At 36.2% G+C, this 19,606-nt stretch overlaps 1 protein-coding gene across 7 annotated transcripts in view; it reads left to right on the forward strand.

Moving 5' to 3' along the window:
- The window catches only part of ZMYM2 (zinc finger MYM-type containing 2), a 130,892-nt gene that overhangs the window by 61,141 nt on the left and 50,145 nt on the right, over nt 1-19,606 (forward strand). For all 7 annotated transcript variants that reach the window (XR_004433872.1, XM_033197318.1, XM_033197292.1 and 4 more), the window contains 5 exons: nt 3,668-3,739; nt 10,418-10,568; nt 11,009-11,124; nt 15,534-15,650; nt 18,620-18,770. Coding sequence is in view for 6 of the 7 variants with exons in the window: in XM_033197318.1 (XP_033053209.1) it covers nt 3,668-3,739; nt 10,418-10,568; nt 11,009-11,124; nt 15,534-15,650; nt 18,620-18,770 (607 nt within the window). In the remaining variant the exon portion in view is untranslated. The remainder of the gene's footprint in view (nt 1-3,667; nt 3,740-10,417; nt 10,569-11,008; nt 11,125-15,533; nt 15,651-18,619; nt 18,771-19,606) is intronic.

The raw sequence follows: 19,606 nt of genomic DNA on the forward strand, positions 1-19,606 counted from the left end.
ATGATGGCTTTTAATTGGATAATTTGATCCATGTACACTTAACGTAATTACCGTTAAGGAAGGATTTATTTCTGCTATTTTCCTATTTTTTCTTCGGTATATTCTATACCTTTTTTTTTTGGTATCTCATTTCCTGCATTACAGCCTTTTGTGTTTAGTTGATTGTAGTGCACTGTTTTGATTTCCTTCTCATTGTCTTTATATTATTTTTAAATATATTATTTGTGGTTACTGTCAGGGAGGCTTTACATGTAACATCCTACAATTCAATCTAATGTGAACTTATAACAAGTTAATTAGCTTTTAAAAATGCTGCTGCGCCTATATATCTGTGCCCTCTTTTTGTTATAAATTACATTTGTAAACATTGTATTTCCAGTAATACAGATTTATAATTGTGTGTGCATATTTGTCTTTCAAATCGTGTAGGAAATAAAAAATGGATTTATAAACCAAAAATACAATTATACTTGTTTTGTATTCTCCCATATATTTACTAAAGATTGGGTCAGGTGTACTTCCATTTCAATAAAAAGCTTTGACTCCCTTTAGCATTTGTTTTGTAGGGTAGATTTAGTGGCAGCAAACTCCCTCCACCTTTTATCTGTGTGTCTTTACTTTTCCTTCAGTTTTGGATGATAGTTTTGCTGGATATAGTATTCTTGTTCGAAAACTTTTTTTCTCCATTATTTTAAATGTTATTCCACTGCCTTTTGGCCTCCATGGTTGTTTCTTTTGTGAAATTGATGGTTAATCTCATTGAGAATTTCTTGTGCTGAACCATTTCTGTCTTGTTTTTTTTCAAGATTTTCTTTGTCTTTTAACAGTTTGATTATAGTGTGTCTTATTGTATGTGTCTGAGTTTATCCTACGTGTAATTTGTTGTGTTTATTAGATTTGTAGATTTATGTCTTATCAAATATGGGAAGTTTTTAGCCATTAATTTTTCAAATAATCTTTTGCCCCTTTCTCTTCTTCTGAAATTCTCATAAAGTATATGTTGGTCTGTTTGATCTTATTCCATGGGCCCCTTAGGCCTTTGCTTACTTTTCTTCATTCTTTCCTTTACTGCTCCTCAGATTCTGTGATGTCAGTCTTGGCCTCTTTACTGCAAGTTGTTGGTAAAAGTCCTGGCTTTGTGCTAGGTCAGACCTCCTCAGGGTGGAGGTGGTTAAGTTGTCTAATTACCACCCAGTGGGGTGGAAGTTCAAGTTTCCTGCTTGGCCTGCTCTGACTTTACCATTGCTAGGGTGCTGGGGTGAGGCATCACGTAGCCAGGCCAGGGTGGAAGTCTAGGCTGATTGGCCTTTTTGATGTGAATGGGATTAGGGTCTGTGGAGCAGAGGAGCTGTTGCTATTTCAACTGTATTTCCCTACAGGTGTGTCATTTCTCTTGCCAGATTCAAGATTTTTTGTCTTTGGTTTTCAGAAATTTAAATTTTGTGTATCTTGGTGTTTCTTTGGGTTTTATCCTTCCTAGTGTTTGCTAACCTTCTATCTGTAGATTTATGTCTTTTGCTAAATTTGAGACGTTTAAAACAGTAGTGTTTTTGGAGGACTTTTCTAACTCTGTCCTCTTTTTCCTTTCCCTTTGGGACTCCAATGACATAAATGTTACTTTATTTTTTTTTTATTTTTATTTTTAAAATTTTGTTACCAGCCTACCGATCCCTAAGGCTCTGTTTTACTTTTCCTCCCACCCAGTCTGTTTTTCAGGTTGAGTACTATAATTCTATCTTCCTGTTCACTGTTTCTTTCCATTTTATTCTTTATATCTTCTATTTATTTTCTAGAAGTTTCTGTGTGTTCATTTGTTTTTAAGTGCATGTGTATTGGTTGTTGGAGCACTTTTATGATTGCTTTAAAATCTTTGTCAGATATTTCCAGTATCTCTGTAATTTTGGTATTGGCATCTGTTAATTGTCCTTTTCTATTTAAATTACAGTTTTCCTGGTGTTTGGCATGATAAATGATTTTTTTATTTGAAACTTGAACATTTTGAGTGCTATGTTATTGCCAAGTGGAGATAAAAGGTCAGCCTCTCTACTTGGCCTCTCTGCAACTGTGGAGGAGAAGCAGCTGGTTATTGCTGAGTGGATATGGGAGTTCTGGTTCCTTTCCGGACATTAGCTGATACTACCCTGACTAGAGAAGTAGGAGTTCCTTATACTGTTCCCCACATAACCTCTACTGACACCAAATGATTCTACTCCAGTGGATAGAGAAAATGTTCTTTGTACTATTGTTAAATAAATAAAAATTATTTAAAATAGTGTTTCTTCTTTTATTCTTTAACATTACTTTCATGTTTTATAATTACATACTATATGTTCATAATTCATTAGTTAATAAATAGGTGGGAGTCCCTGCCCTACTATTTTACTGATAAAGAGACCCAATTGGATGTGTTTGGAGACAACTACATGAGATGCTAGAGTGAATGTCTTCTTTTTCTGCAGCCTGGGAGCTAAACTTGTATCATAATCCTTCCTTCCGTTCCACTCAGCCCCTTTGACCTTTGTCTGTAACAATGAACTTAGCTGCCTTTTGTTGTTTTTCTCTGTGCTCTCGTTGCTCAATTAGTTTCTGAAGTGTATTGATACACTTAGTTAATAATCTAGATCCTGGTGGTGGAGACTGTATATACACTTAGTTAATAATCTAGATCCTGGTGGTGGAGACTGTATATACACTTAGTTAATAATCTAGATCCTGGTGGTGGAGACTGTATAAACACTTAGTTAATAATCTAGATCCTGGTGGTGGAGACTGTATAACGCTTGCCCCATGCCTTTCAGTAGTTTTCCTTTTCTAGCATAGTATTTTGACTTTCATGGAAAGCAGGAAGCATGTCTTTTAAAACTTTTGTGCAAGGAGTAAGGATATGTATTTGTATTATATTCTGGAAGCTGTCATATGTGCTTTCAAAAGAATTTCTCAAACATGCCAGGCTCATGACTATAATCGCAGCACTTGGGTGGCCGAGGTGGGCGGATCACTTGAGGTCAGGAGTTCGAGACCAGCCTGGCCAACATGATGAAACACTGTCTCTACTAAAAATACAAATCTAGCCAGTTGTGGTGGCAGGCACCTATAATCCCAGCTACTCAGGAGGCTGAGGTGGGAGAATCGCTTGAACCCAGGAGGCGGAAGTTGCAGTGAGCCGAAATCATGCCACTGCACTTCAGCCTGGACGACAGAGCAAAAACTCCATCTCAAAAAAAAAAAAAAAATTCTCAGTCCATTTTGCATATGGTAGAAATTGTAGCTGTGTAATCTCCAAATGACTTAATTTAGGAGCTTTGAGTTTCATTGTAAGTGTTGGAGTTTAATAGGTTTTAAAGAGATCTTAGAACACTCCAAATTAGAAGTGATTTTTCTCAGAAATTAGAGGTGAGTCAGATCTAAGTGTCTATCTTTAATTCCTTAGCCCATTATTACTGTTTTATCATTATACCATTTTTTCTAAGATATAATTATTTGATAATTCTTTAAGTTGGGCAACAGTAGTGGGAACAGGACAGGCAGACATTTTTAAAAGTTGGAGTGAGTTTGTAAGTCACAAAATATAATTGAGAAGCAACTTTTACATAATGCTTATTTACCTTTCAATCTAGCACCTGTTCTTTATGTGTGTTTATAAAGTCTTTTAAAATCTTTTTTTTAGGTAGGTAGCCATCCAAGCTTCCTGAAGGAGGTTCGAGATCACATGCAGGACTCTTTCTTAATGCAGCCTGAGGTGAGCAGGAATGTAAATGGAGTTCAAGGCCTTAACATTTTTGAGCACTGCTACTACTGTCATTAATATGTATCTGAAAAATCTTGTGCAATTTGAAATACATTAAAATTTCCAAACTTAAATTGTATCAAATGATGTTTTCTTTATCTCCAAGACATAGATAGGTTTCTAATTTCACTACTTTTACATGTGTTTTCTTGTGATATGCTCATTTGTCTTTAGATATTTATGTTCTTAAGAAATTATTTTCAGATATAATTTTTTTAGTGCACAATACCTTGTACACAGTAGGCATTTGATAATGGGATATAAAAATCCTCTCTTTTGTGCCTACGTGAAAAGTTAAAAAAAAAAAAAAAAACCCTTTCAAAAAAATTTCTAAGCCTGTATTTCTGTTAATCCAGATACATGAATTAGTAATGGGTAATAAGTGTTTAAAATTAGGAAGACTTTTAACTGTAGTACAGTTATCAAGATAATGAAATTTACATCAGTAAACTATTATCAGGTTAGTCAATAGAGCTTATTCAAATTTTGTCCATTAATGTCCCTTACAACAAATGAAAAACAATTATTTCTTGTCTAGAATCCAATACAGGATCATAGGCCATTATTTATTTAAATATATTTTTTAGGCCTTTTCCCAACCCTCTTCTTCTGAGACTCCAATTCCAGATATATTCCTGCCACTTTCCCAGTCACCGAGGCTTTTTTTTTTGTATCGTTTTGTATTGTTTTTATATTGTTTTGTATCTGTTTTGCATTGTTGTTTCTATTTGTATTGTTTGTTTTTCCCTAGTTTTTTTACTTCTGTACTCCATTTTGGAAGGTTTCTATTGCTATATCTTTAAGTTTGCTGATCTTTTAAAATCACCTGTGAATACCATGCAGCATATTTTTTCAGATGTTATGTTTTTCATCTCTGAAAGTTCCATTTGGGTCTCTTTTGTGTCTTCTATTTCCTGCCTAATTATGTTCATGTTTTCTTCTAGTATTTTAATGTATTAGCATATTTATAATGTTCTTTTAACATCTTTGCCTACTGTTTTCGTATCTGTCATTTCTAGATCTGTTTCTATAGTTTGATTTTTATTTTTTTTCTTCTTCTGGGTAATGAGTCATATTTTCCTGCCTTTTTTTTTTTTTTTTTTTTTTTGACAAAATGCCTGTCATTTTTAAGTTTGATTCAGAATATTGTGAATTTTACATTATTGGTTGCTGAATTTTGTTGTATTATTTTCAGTGTTTTGTTGGACTTTGTTCTAGCATGGCGTGCTGTCAAATTAACCTCGATTTATTTGGATCCTTTTGAGGCTTGCTTTTAAGTTTTTGAAAGTTCTTTGGTAGAGCAAACTGTAGTCTGGGGCTCTTTTTTTTTTTTTTTTGAGGTGGAGTCTTGCTCTGCCGCCCAGGCTGGAGTGCAGTGGCCGGATCTCAGCTCACTGCAAGCTCCGCCTCCCGGGTTTACGCCATTCTCCTGCCTCAGCCTCCCGAGTACAGGCGCCGCCACCTCGCCCGGCTAATTTTTTGTGTTTTTAGTAGAGACGGGGTTTCACCGTATTAGCCAGGATGGTCTTGATCTCCTGACCTTGTGATCCACCCATCTCGGCCTCCCAAAGTGCTGGGATTACAGGCTTGAGCCACCGCGCCCGGCCTGGGGCTCTTTATTCATACTCCCGTGATGATACCTGGAGAGATCTGAATCTTCCCTGTATTACAGGGTCATCCCACTCTTGAACAGGTAGCAATACAGAGTATTCCTGGCCATGTGTGTTCTTTGGGAATTGTTAGCCTAATGCTTTCTTGTGGTTCTGGGGTTCTTTCTCTGGGCATAGGTGCTTTCATCTCACAAATGCACAGATCAGTTTTCAGCCAAAATACGTCTGTAGACGTATTTTTAACATCAGAGCTTTTTGGTGTAGCTCCATCATCGTCAGTACTCTGTTTCCTAAATTCTAGCTGCCTTGAAAGCCTTGTGTTTCCTCAGCCCAGTTTGACTAGTAAGTAGGCTCTGTTAACCTCCCCTTCCCCCAGCTATTTCTAGGCCTCAAGCTTTGGTAGCCACAGGACTCACTTGATTTGTTTCCCTTTTCTTAGGTGTACAGTTCTGTGCTACCTTGTGTGTAGAGTTTGAAAACCATTGTGTGTGTGTGTGTGTGTGTGTGTGTGTGTGTGTGTGTGTCTAATTTTCTAGTTGTTAAAGGTGGGTGGGAGGTTTAAATCTAGTTTCTGTTGGTTGGGAGTGGAAGTTAACTCTGCTTTAATCTAAATAGTTCCCTAGTTTTTGTTTGTCTTTTACGACTTGACATTTTGAATACCACTTTGGAGAGCATCCCTCACTTTGTTTGTTTAATAGTTCCTCAAGGTTAGATTAAGGTAATGCGTTTTTGGCGTGAATACCTCCTAAGCGATGGTGTGTCCCTCTTCGTGCACATCAGGAAGCACATGCTGTGTGTTGCATTATTGTGTGTTAACTGGTTTAAGGGGATGTCTGTCAGGTTTCTCCAGGGTAAAGTTGCTCTTTTTCCCTCTGTATCTGTTTAAGTTAAGCAAACTTTTCACCCACTATTGTTAGCATCTGTTGTCAATTAGAAAAAAAATCCTTAAATTACAAAGTTAGAATGTGTCTGTTAAAAGAAAAATTGTAAAGTATACAGTAATAGAGAAAAGTAAAACACGATGGTATATAAATTTTTAAACCCTTTTTTCTCTGTACAAACAAATCTTGCAATATGAAGAAATGATTTCCAGATTTTATTGAAAAAATGAATTGTAATTTTTACTTGAAATTATCTTATTTATTATAATAAATATTATAATATGTCATTGTTTAAGTTTTATTGCCACTTCTTCTAATCAAGGTTCTTCACTATTTCAGTGCTTTGGACTCCTTTGGTAATAAGGACAGATTCATTCTCAGAATGTTATTAAATGCATAAAATACCTGTGATTACGAAGACAGCCAATTATATCAAAATATAGTTACCAAAATATTTTTAAAATTTTTGAAATGTGCTGCTTTATTTTAATGTGTTTAGGAATAAAATACAGTGGTTAATAACTAATTTTGAAGTTGAATGTAATTGATATGTTAAGGGATACTAAGAGTGATATAAAAATTGGGAATTTTTATTTTTTACAGTCATAGGCCCTATTAAACTAATGAAATAAGTTTGTTGCCTCCAATCAGAGTGAAAGAGAATGTTAAATTTCAATTAGAGGTTAGTAAATATAAAGGTAATTTTTTTACTGTGCAACGTCACAGACTAAAGTTCATACTGTATTTGAATGTGGCTAGGAAAGTAGATAATATGCAGGCTATATCTTAGGGCCCTATTTCCTAAATTAGATTTGCAGCAACAGGTACATCAAGCCATTCTTTCTTGATTACCTTCCAATGTGGTCTACTTGCTTGGTCCAAATGTACCAAATGAAATATATTTCCTACATGTAGAAGGAAAATTTGAGAGAAGTTGTAAAGTCGTGACAGTTTTGATACCCACATGAAATTGGTTAAAATTAATATATAAGGTATATCTTTTAAATGAGTAGACTGAAAATGAGCCAATTTGTCATAAACTTACCCATCATATCTCCTTTTTACGTTTTCCATATCTTGTTTTACTTGGTTCTATCTCATTCTTTTTCACTGAAGTTATATGTAGGCTTATTTTTCCCCATGTCCAAAAAGGGAATATTTTAAATTCGTAATTTATTCCACAAAGCTTTGTTCCTTTACATCACTAAATGTGTGTTTATAGGATGCATATAAATTTGTATGAAATTTAAATATGATTATTTTGATTGCTTACATATGAAGCTGAGTAAACATGGCATAAAATTACATTTCCCTTTTGGCTAATGTTCTTTCATTAATTGGTTCTTTGAGGCAGCGGTAGCTGTGAAAGTGGCAGTATTGAAATATTCTCAGTGATTCTGTCATTCTGATAGTACTTTCTCATTTTCTTTTTCTTATTTTTTTTTCTTTGGAGGCAGTCTCCCTCTGTTGCCCAGGCTGGAGTTCAGTGGTGCGATCTTGGTTCATTGCAGCCTCTGCCTCCAGGGTTCAAGTGATTCTTGTGCCTCCGCCTCTCGAATAGCTGGGACTACAGGCATGCACCACCACGCCTGGCTAACTTTTGTATTTTTAGTAGAGATGGGGTTTCACCATGTTGGCCAAGCTAGTCTTGAATTCCCAACCTCGTGATCTGCCCACCTTAGCCTCCCAAAGTGTGGGGATTACAGGTGTGAGCCACTGCACCTGGCCTTCATTCTCTTGAGATAAAATTATTTGTCTGTATGGAACAGTTGCCTAACTCCATGTTTACTTGATGTCTTAAAACTGTTACTAATTATTTAATCATTCTGCCAATAAAATCAGTGTTGGGATCACAAATCCAACGGATAGACTCAGTCAGTTTGAAGAATGTTTCAAATAGAAATCAAATCCATGATTTGATGAGATGGTGGAACTTAATTTATATCAGTAAAGGAATTCTTTGTAGGTGCTGATACATGGAGGCCTCTGCAGACATCCAGTGGGAGCTGGCTTTTCTGTCTTGCAAACTTGCAGCATAGTGGCAGTTGTCCCGAATATTTTATAGCATTACTAATTTGTACTGTCATTTCAAGTTTTAAACATGTTATATTCTGTTTCATTGATTTGCTTTGTTTTTGTCCCTTTTCCAGTATAGAAATTTAAGTCATCAAATAGACCTCAGGAAACAAAAACAGAGCATTCTCCTCTGTTGTACTTACACATCATAATAAGATATGTTTACAGTCATTTTTATTTTTTCCTTGTCACCATTCTTTTGCAGTTGACAAATATTTTTGAAGGAGGACCTATCATTAAAGAATGAGTTGATTTCCACTTTGAAAAGCAAAATTGAGGGCTTTCTTTAGTTGATATTACAGTAAATGAGGAAGTAGGCAGCATAAGTGTTTCTTTTAATAAGATGATAATGAATGTGCATTCCTGGCACATAAACAGCTGTGGTTTCTTATACTTTTTCTATTTGTTTCAAACTGAAAGATCTTTTTCTTGATGTTGATTGTATTTTTTTTGTTTATTTTTACCTTCCATTTATTGCCTTCATTTTCTGAAACCCTGTGGTATTTGTGACATTTTTCCATGCAGTGTATTCATTTCAGTTGTGATTTTTGGCCTGATTGTTATGTATAACACCTATTATTTATGCTGTCTATGGAACATTTTGAAGCCTTCTTATATTTTCATATTGTATAGATGCTCGTGGGTATGAAGACGGATTTAATTGCAACATCAGATGGAAAATGGAAACAATTATTTTGCAACATGATTTGTGATATTTGATTTAACTTGATTATGACAGAGTTTTGCAACCACTCAGAAAGAGGATCAAAACAGGTTGCACTTGAAGGCTAGCCTTTCTTTTTTATTTCTACCTTTTGTTTTTCTTTTTGTGGAAGATGGGGTCTTGCTGTATTGCCCAGGCTGTTACTGAACTCCTGGGCTCAAGCAGTTCTCTACAAAAAAAAATACACCCCTACCAAAAAAATAGCCAGACGAATGCTTGAACCCAGGCTGGTCTCAAATTCCTGGGCTCAAGCAACCCACCTTGCTAGGCTTCCCAGTGTGCTGGGATTACAGATGTGAGCCACACCCTGCCTCTCATATTCTTTATCTCCTTTTTTTTTCCTCCGTTATCTTGTTGGCACATATAGTCAGGCATTGCTTAATGACAAGAATACATTCTGAAAAATGCATCGTTAGGCAGGTTTGTTTTGTGAACCTCACAGAGTATGCTCAAACAAACCTAAATGCTATGTGAACATCACAGAGTGTGCTCAAACAAACCTAAATGCTATAGCCTGTTGCTGCTGGGCTCCAAGCCTGCACAACATGTGACTGTACTGAATACTGCAGGCAGTTGTAACACAATGGTAAGTATTTGTGTATCTACATATATCTAAACATAGAAAAGGTACAGTAAAAATATGGCATTACAATCATTGAGTGAAACATCGTTATTTGGCATATTACTGTATTCACTTTTGGCAGGAGGCTTAACTTTATTATTATCTATTGATGAATTATTTACTTCATTTTATAGCCAGAAGTCATTTTGAATATGGTTTAAATTTTTTTTTAATTCAAAACATTTATTGTGTTTTATTGTGATTGAATGAGATTTCAAATGTAGTAGATAGGTGATAAATCATTTTTAAGAGATGTTCCAGAAGTGCTTGGAACAATAGCAGCTCAGTGGGAAAATGATTTAAAATCTTCAAATTCATTCTTCACCATACTTTTTATTATTAAGGCTTATATTTCATAGTTCCATTTAATTTATTTTGTCAAATGACAAGTCCTCATTGTAAACAAAAAGCACTGTACCTTTCCTAAATTTTCAGGTTTTACTTACCTTTATGTAGGGATTCTGTTGAACTAAATATAATAGAGAGAAAAACATTCTATTTTTGAAGGCAACTTAGCTGATGATCATTGCTTTGTTTGAACCTTAACAGTTGTTGCATAGTTAATAGTTTGTATTTAGATGAAGACTCGTGACTCTAAACCTGTTTAGAGATTAGCAGGATTGTTTTGCAGAGACAAAAAGTGTAATGAAAAATTGGTAATTCTTTTCTGGTTAAGTTATAGTCTTAAAAATTATCTTTTTATGTTTCAAATTTTAGAAATACGGAAAACTGACAACTTGTACTGGTTGCCGAACACAGTGCAGGTTTTTTGATATGACTCAGTGTATAGGTCCTAATGGATATATGGAGCCATATTGTTCAACTGCTTGTATGAACAGTCACAAGACAAAATATGCAAAATCACAAAGTAAGTTTCACATATTTGGATAGTTAAAAAAACTTTACAAAATAATTACTTTTTGCATAAATACTCTTAATGTTTTTATGCTTGTTTTTAACAGCTTTTTATTTTCTGTTAATCTTTTAAAAAACTGTTCTAATTATTTTGATTATTCTGTACTACTTTTTTAGTTCTCTTCATATCTATGTTCTTAACTAAAATTGTTACTCCATCTAAAAAATTACCTAAAACTGAGTTTTTTCTCTGTATCTATGTTTGTTTTAGTGGCATAATATCAGAGTCCTTTATGACAATATTTTTAAGGTGCAAATAATCTTCATTATTGAAGGTGCAAATAATAATAGTTTATTTTTTAACAGAAAGTTCTATAATCTCAGCAGTTAAGATAAAAAAAAACTTTTTTATTACTTTATAAACAAATCAGATATGTACCTTTTCTTTCCTAGGTTTGGGAATTATTTGCCATTTTTGTAAGCGAAACTCTTTACCTCAATACCAAGCCACAATGCCTGATGGAAAACTGTATAACTTTTGCAATTCCAGTTGTGTGGCTAAATTTCAGGTTTGTTGTTTATTTTGCATAACCCATGCCCCCAATAAAATACACATAGAAAATAACCAGTGTAATATAATATGCTTTATCTTTATTTTATCTTAATTTTTACTAGTTTGTTGAGGGTCAAATTGGAAGGTGGATATCCTAGTCACAGAATATGCGGCTGTACCAGTTTTCCATTTTAGCTTGGATAGTCTAATTGAAATTATAATTGCTACTGTCATACAGATTTTGAAGGAAAAGAAATTTTAATATAGTTTAGTTCAGTGCTGCTGTGTAGTTTTTTCTTATTAGATGGTTTGAATAAAATGTGAACCCTAAGGGGAACTCTTATGTGACAGATGGATGGAGGACCTAGATGTATTTAGCCTAGAAGTGATGAGAATACATGCTTTCTTCATATGTTAGAAATGGACCATGTAAAGAGGGAATTAGATTTTTTACACTAGGCCTTAATTTAATACAAGATACAAGATCAGTTTATCTTGTATCTTGCAGATACAAGATCAGATACAAGATCCTCCTGCAGATACAAGATCAGTTTTGGGGAGACATTTTTCATTTTGGTAAATGTAAAGAAAGACTTTCTGACATAGTTCTTCAAATTTGGAGTATGGATAGTCTCGGAAGATAGATTATTGGAAGCGCTCAAACTTAACCTGGTTGACCACTAGGAAGGAATAGTTTAGAGAGAATTCAAGCATTAGTTAGGTGATACGATTAGGTTTACCTGTTGTGTGTGAAAATTTCAGGGTATTACCCAAAGGTTCAAACCCGTGCATAAAGCCATGCTTCATGAGTTAATTCATCCAACAGTTCTGCTTTGTTCCAGGTACTGTGCTCTATGTTGATTTATTTAAACTGAAAATATAGTTTCTTAAGTATGTTATGATAGTTACTATATCACTTATTAGTATTTAAATTGAGTTGTTTTTGAATTCAAATGAATGTCAGTTTTGTTAATAGTAATATTCTTACTGAACTTAGGTGATAAACCACATTTTAGACTTGTTGTTGTAGAAGTTAGGATCATGGCCATTGATGCATCCTCACAGTGGTAGATACTGCTTTTGCCTTGTTGGCTTTTCTTCAACTAGAAATTAAGGAGTAATTATTAATTAGAAGAGAGGCAGAGAGTGTCTGTAGTATGCTGCTTGTCAGATCTTGAACTTTGTTTTTTCATATTGTTGGATAAACTAAACTGATAATTGAAAATGTTGTAACTGCCCTTTTCATTTAATTGAAACTTGTATCACCCATGATTTGATAAGATCCTCTGTATATGTACATTGTATATTTTAAGGTATACAGTTATCCTTTGCTATCCATGGGCAAGTGGTACCAGGACCTCCTGCAGATACAAAAATCCAGGGAATGCCCAAATCCCTTATATAATATGACATAGTATTTGCATGTCACCTACAATGCAAGTCTTCCTGTGTACTTTAAATCACCTCTAGATTACACTTAGTACCTAATGCTATGTAAATGCTATGTAAAGAGTTGTTATACTGTATTGTTTAGGGAATAGTGACAAGAAGAAAATGACTGTACGTGTCCATACAGATGCAATCATCTTTTTTTTTTATTTTGGATCCTCTGTTGGTTGAATCCATGCATGTGTAGGACCGACTGTACTTAATTTAGGCTCTTATTTTGAGGAATACATCCAGATAGGCCGACAGGTAGCCTCATCACTCTGCATATAAATACAAAATTGACAGAAAAGCTATGTTTTCCCCTTTATCATAAAGCAAACCATATATTTTGAACTTTATATCTTCATTAGATGTTTTTCCTTTTAAAAGTAAGGTAATAGGATAATATTCCCTCTTAGTCCATTCAGGCTGCTATTATGGAATACCTTAGACTGGTAGCTTATAAATAGAAATTTGTTTCTCGTAGTCTGTAGATGAGTAAGTCCAAGATAAGGCACTGACGATTTGTTGTCTGGTGAAGGTCTGTTCCTCATGGATGGTACCTTCTTGCTGTGTCTTCACATGGTGAAGGTAGCAAACAAGCTCCCTCAGGCTTCTTTTATAAGAGTACTGACTGATTAGATCATGAGGGTGGAGCTCTAATGGTCTGATCACCTTTTCAAAGCCTCTGCCTCTTCTAATACTGTCACCTTGGGGTTTAGGATTTCAACCTTTGAATTTGTGGGGGAACACCAACATTCAGACTGTAGCATATTCCATTTGTTTTGAAAGACTAGTTAACTTTAATGGGGCTCAAATTTTTTGGAAATGCTAAGGGTAATGTTGGCTTTTATTTTTTAAATTTATTCATCTGATAGTCTTAAATCTGTATATCTTATTTTTCACAAACTTGGTGTTGTACAGTGTATGCAGAAGTTTTAAAAATGGTAGTTTTTTTCTCCTACTGTACATTGAATAGCTAATTTTTATTAACCATTTCATGCATTAAGATTATATATAATATGGCCCGCCGCGGTGGCTCGAACCTGTAATCCCAGCACTTTGGGAGGCCGAGACGGGCGGATCACGAGGTCAGGAGATCGAGACCATCCTGGCTAACACGGTGAAACCCCGTCTCTACTAAAAAATACAAAAAAACTAGCCGGGCGACGTGGCGGGCGCCTGTAGTCCCAGCTACTTGGGAGGCTGAGGAAGGAGAATGGCGTAAACCCAGGAGGCGGAGCTTGCAGTGAGCTGAGATCCGGCCATGGCACTCCAGCCTGGGCGGCAGAGCGAGACTCCGTCTCCAAAAAAAAAAAAAAGATTATATATAATATATGTGTGATACAGTTAAAAAGAATGATAATTAAATACCAGTGTCCTCACCATTCAGATTAGGAATTAGAAAAATCTGTTAATGTCCATATATATATGCTTATATTGTGTCTTGTTCTGTAAAAAATTTTTTTTTTTTTTTTTTTTTTTTTGGAGACAGAATCTCACTCTGTTGCCCAGGCTGGAGTGCAGTGGCGTGATCTTGACTTGCTACATCCTCTGCCTCCTGGGTTCAAGTGATTCTGCCTCAGCCTCCCGAGTAGCTGGGATTACAGGCACCTGCCACCATGCCTAGCTAATTTTTGTATTTTTAGGAGAGACAGACTTTCGCCACGTTGGCCAGGCTGTTCTCGAACTCCTGACTTCCAGCAATCCACCCGCCTCTGCCTCCCAAAGTACTGGGATTACTTACAAGTGTGAGCTACAATGTCCAGCCTGTAAATTGTTTTAACTTTAAAAAAAGGAATACTAAAATTCCTGGTATGAATACCAGTGTGTAAATCTTTTTTCTCCTAACTTTGAAGAAGAAATGATCAATTTTTAAATGTAACATCAGCCGATTTCTTTTCCTTTTTTTTTTTTTTTTGAGATGGAGTCTCACTGTCACCCTGGCTGGAATGCAGTGGTGTGATCTCGGATCACCACAACCTCCGCCTCCTGGGTTCAAGCGATTTCCCCTGTCTCAGCCTCGCCAGTAGCTGGGATTACAGGCATGTGCCACCACGCTTGGCTAATTTTTATTATTATTGTTTTTTTGAAACGGAGTCTCGCTCTGTCACCCAGGCTGGAGTGCAGTGGCGTGATCTCGGCTCACTGCAAGCTCTGCCTCCTGGGTTCATGCCATTCTCCTGCCTCAACCTCCTGAGTAGCTGGGAATACAGGCACCTGCCACCATCCCCAGCTAATTTTTTGTATTTTTAGTAGAAATTGGGTTTTACCATGTTAGCCAGAATGGTCTCGATCTCCTGACCTAGTGATCTGCCCACCTTGGCCTCCCAAAGTGCTGGGATTACAGACATGAGCCACCACGCCTGGCATAATTTTTGTATTTTTAGTAGAGATGGTGTTTCATCATGTCGACTAGGCTGGTCTCGTACTCCTGACCTCAGGTCTCTGCCCACCTTGATCTCCCAAAGTGCTAGAATTACAGATATGAGCCACTGCGCCTGGCCAACATAGGCCTATTTCACTGGTAGACTTGGAATGAAAATTATAGTAGTGATGCAGTGGCACAAAACATTAGTAAATTAGATATTTGATGGTTATTGGAGATAGCAATAAGAACTAGGTTTTTGTTTTTTTAAACTTCTGTTAGTTCAGAACATGGGCAACTTAACCTCACTATTGTTTGCTTACTATTACTTCCTTACATTTTCTTTAGGTAAACAGATCACGATTGAATGTATGATTTTTTTCTTTTTTCTTTTATTTTAGGTAAATAATAATTCTGTGGTTAAAAAATAAATTGAATTTCAATTTAATAAAACTAACATTTACTATTATAATTTTTAAGGACAAAATTTGGAAATGAGTTTTATGTGCTGAAAAGATATCTAAGCAAGATGCATGTTACTTTCTGGACATCGTGGATATTTGACAGTAATCACAAATAGAAAATCAAAAATACATGTCAGGCTTAGTATCTTTTGTTCTTTGTTTTAGGCTCTAAGTATGCAGTCATCTCCAAATGGCCAGTTTGTAGCGCCAAGTGATATTCAGTTGAAATGCAACTACTGCAAAAATTCCTTTTGTTCAAAACCAGAAATCCTGGAATGGGAGGCAAGTTGTATTTTGCAATATGTGTTATCTAGTGCTAAAAAGAAAGTCTAGTAAAATATATGTTGTATTTCCATCTGGAAACCTATTTCTTGGTAGATAAGAATATGCTTTTCAGATTTTTTTTGTGATTGGATTGTTTATTCTCATGTGGGAGTGGAAAACCAACAGAGGATCTATTTCTTTTTAGGTCCAAGAAAAATTATTGAAGTCATATTCCTGATACATTATGTTCATAATAGTTTACAGAATGTCACTTTGTTTAGCTACGTACCTAGAGCAATTGTCTTTCCTTTTTTTGTCCCATGTTTCTCCCTGTCCTGTATTATCTGAGAACTATATTTTCTATCACTCAGCACCTGTACATATTAGAATGTATTAGTCATATGCCACATTGTCATTTATAAAATGATACAATTCTGGGGGGAGGGGGAGGGATAGCATTAGGAGATACACCTAATGTAAATGACGAGTTAATGGGTGTAGCACACCAACATGGCTCATGTATACATATGTAACAAACCTACATGTTGTGCACATGTACCCTAGAACTTAAAGTATAAGTAAAAAAAAAAAAAGAAAAGAAAAAAAACGATACAATTCTGTAATTTTTTTTTTCTTTCTTTTTTTTTTCTCTCCTTCCTCAGAGTCTGGCTTTGTTGCCCAGGCTGGAATGCAATGGCATGATCTCTGGAATGCACTGCAATCTCTGTCTCCTCAGTTGAGGTGATTCTCCTGCCTCAGCCTCCCAAGTACCTGGGACTACAGGTGGGCACCACCATGCCCAGCTAATTTTTGTATTTTTAGTAGAGATGGGGTTTCAACATGTTGGCCAGGCTGGTCTCGAACTCCTGACCTCAAGTGATCCGCCCACCTCAGCCTCCCAAAGTGCTGGAATTACAGACATGAGCTACCACTCCCGGCCATAATTGTGTTTTAATAAAAGAATAGTGGCCTATGAATCCCAATACAAGTTTATTTTCTTTTCCTTTTTTTTACTAGTTTACTAATATGCTTTGACATGTCTTAATTAGCAACAACTCAGATCGTTGACTTTTATTTCATAAGGGGGCAGTAGTAGACGGGTAGATGGACAGGGCTGCCCAGGCTGCCCATTGCTTTCTTGAGCAATGCTTGCCTTTGGCCATTGTTTCTTTTCACTCCTTTAGGGGTGGGGCTGGGTGGCAGGTAGTACACGGAGTATATGATAAAATGGTATACAAGATTTAGAAGATGTAGTATTAACACTGTTCTTGAGCCAAAATTTATTAGTAGCTGTTGGTGAGTCATTCAGTATGTAAGGCTTAGGTGAAGGGTGGTACCCAGAACTGGATTACATGATTTCTTTCTTTTTTTTTTTTTTTTTTTTTGAGATGGAGTCTTGCTCTGTTGCCCAGGCTGGAGTAGCAGTGGCGTGATGTTAGCTAACTGTAGCCTCCACCTCCCAGGTTCATGCGATTCTCCTGCCTCAGCTTCCCAAGTAGCTGGGATTACAGGTGCACGCCACCATGCCTGGCTAATTTTTGTATTTTTAGTAGAGATGGGGTTTCACCATGTTGGCCAGGCTGGTCTCAAACTCCCGACATCAGGTGATCCGCCCGCCTTCGCCTCCCAAAGTGCTGAGATTACTGGCATGACACACCGCACCCAGCCTGGATTACATGATTTCTAAAATACTTTGGAAACCTGAAATTTCATTTTAACCGTTTAGTGACTGGAACATTTTTTAGTTTATTCTTCGGTGCTGTCTCCAGATCATTTAAACCAATCCCTATTTGAGACTGTTGTTGGCATCCAGTGATGATTCTTAGTGACTGATAACCTTTAAGTAACAGCAGTAAGAATGAAGGCCCAGTAAGAGATAATAAAGGAGTGATGAGGGAATGAAGAAAGAAATCCATTAGCAAGCACACAGAATAATAGTGTCATAGAAAATGAAGATCCTGCATACACTGAATTTTGGTACTAGATCAAGATGAGGTCCTTTCCGCTGCATTTATGTCAGTGCCACCCCACTTTTGTAGTTGTTTTGGTGTGTTGCTTTTATTTACGTGGAGGTTAAGTGTTAGAAGCAGTTAAGAGGCACTGCCACGCTGAATGAGAGTTGAGCGTGTCCCCTGGGAGATTGAGAATTCGGTGGTCTCTTGCTCCTCACTCCATGTGGCTTCTTTGTTACCTTCTTCCTTTTATAAATTACACAGTCATAATGGGGCAACTTTCCACTAATGATTGTTTTACTACTTGAGTTGATTCCCAGACTCCCTCACCTTCCTTGCTCTGGTCTTCACATGTCTTTGCTAAGTGTAAAGTAGATGGTTTAGACTTAGTCGGTAGCCTGCTCAATAATGAGAGAACTTCCAGAGCTGCCTCCCTGGAAGTTTTAACTTGTTCATACCTGCTTGGGTGGATATTTGAAAAGTAGCTCTGGCTATTGTGGGTTTGGGCCTGGGAGACGCTAATCATAGTCCAGTTCTGCAGCACACTGTGCGATGGCACCAGATTGAATGCTTTTCTCATGATGGTGTGTTACTGTTAAGGTGTGTGCTGGGGATGCGGTGGAGCCTACTTGTTTATACTCGACAAAGGATTTTTCTTTTTGACTGAAAATATTATTAGTGTCATAATTTTTATCTTTTTTTAGTTTACCTATGCTGTATTTTCCATCATTTTCTTCCCATTTCTCCAATTATGTTAGCAACACCAGTCTATCATCTTATTTAGTGATACTTTTACTTTCACTGACTAATTTTAGGGTAGCTAATGGCATTGAATTTTGTGGAGCTATGTTTAAATTTGGCAGTGAATTCGTTAAACTAGGCATCCATGGCCTGTAGGAAATTTATCCCCAAGGATCTTAACATGAAATAGGTAAATGATTTAACTTTGCTTCTGTGAAAGTGGCTTGTTTATTTCTTAAGCTTGTTCTTGAGGTGGTTATCATATACTTACCAAGGTTCCCATTGTGCATTTAGAACAAAGTGCATCAGTTCTGCAGCAAAACTTGTTCAGATGACTATAAGAAGTTGCATTGCATAGTTACATATTGCGAATACTGTCAAGAGGAGAAGACTCTTCATGAAACAGTAAATTTCTCTGGCGTTAAGAGACCTTTCTGTAGTGAAGGCAAGTGTATATACAGTGTTGTTCATAACATTTATTGATATTTAATGTGTTTTGCCAAAATACTTTAATATATCCAGAGTGGCTGCACACTTTTAATGTAGCCAAACAAAAAAATTGAGTTTACGTTTCTACTGACTTGTTTTGTTATTTTATATGTGTTTGTAGACATGGGCTTCAAGATGGTTTTATCTCTAAAAATTTGGTAACCTCTTATTTAAGTTTTAGAATAAAATAAAAGCATTGTCATACCATGTTATTTCTAAACCTACACATTGTGGTCTGAAAGTTGGTTTTCCAAGTGGATTAAAATTGTTTTCTAAAAATTAGCTCCATTTTCCCTGCCCAGCTCACTACTTAACCTGCAAAGGTTTTCAATATGTATACCAGAAAGAAAATCACATATGGCAGTACTAAAATGGGAAGATGCTTTTAGGTATTCAATTTGGGGTGCCAGGGAAACACTGGGTTCTGTTTTAGTATGTTCAAGAATTCCCTTTCCTCTTATCTACACTTTTGCTGCTCTGGTGCCAGGCAGCAGATTATACAGATGAATTCAAATTCTAAATCTACTTATCCAGAGATAGGAACTAGGATTGTAGCTATGGATTTTGGGGTTCTTGTTATTCCTATTCCCAAATGTGACATTCTTGCTCTAAGCTGGCTTTCGCTTTCTATTCTTTCTTTGGCCCTTGGCACTGAACTCCCAGCTTTCCTGTCTGCTATCTTTACCTATAATTTTTTAGTGAGGAATAATTTTTTCTAGATCTGCTTTTTCTATGGATTCCTAACTGCTAGTTTGGAGTAAGAGAAAGGTGGGAAAATCCTAAATGTCAGCA

The sequence above is a fragment of the Trachypithecus francoisi genome, unplaced genomic scaffold, assembly GCF_009764315.1.
Source record: "Trachypithecus francoisi isolate TF-2019V2 unplaced genomic scaffold, Tfra_2.0 Contig01676, whole genome shotgun sequence".
In the NCBI taxonomy this organism is placed as follows: domain Eukaryota; kingdom Metazoa; phylum Chordata; class Mammalia; order Primates; family Cercopithecidae; genus Trachypithecus; species Trachypithecus francoisi.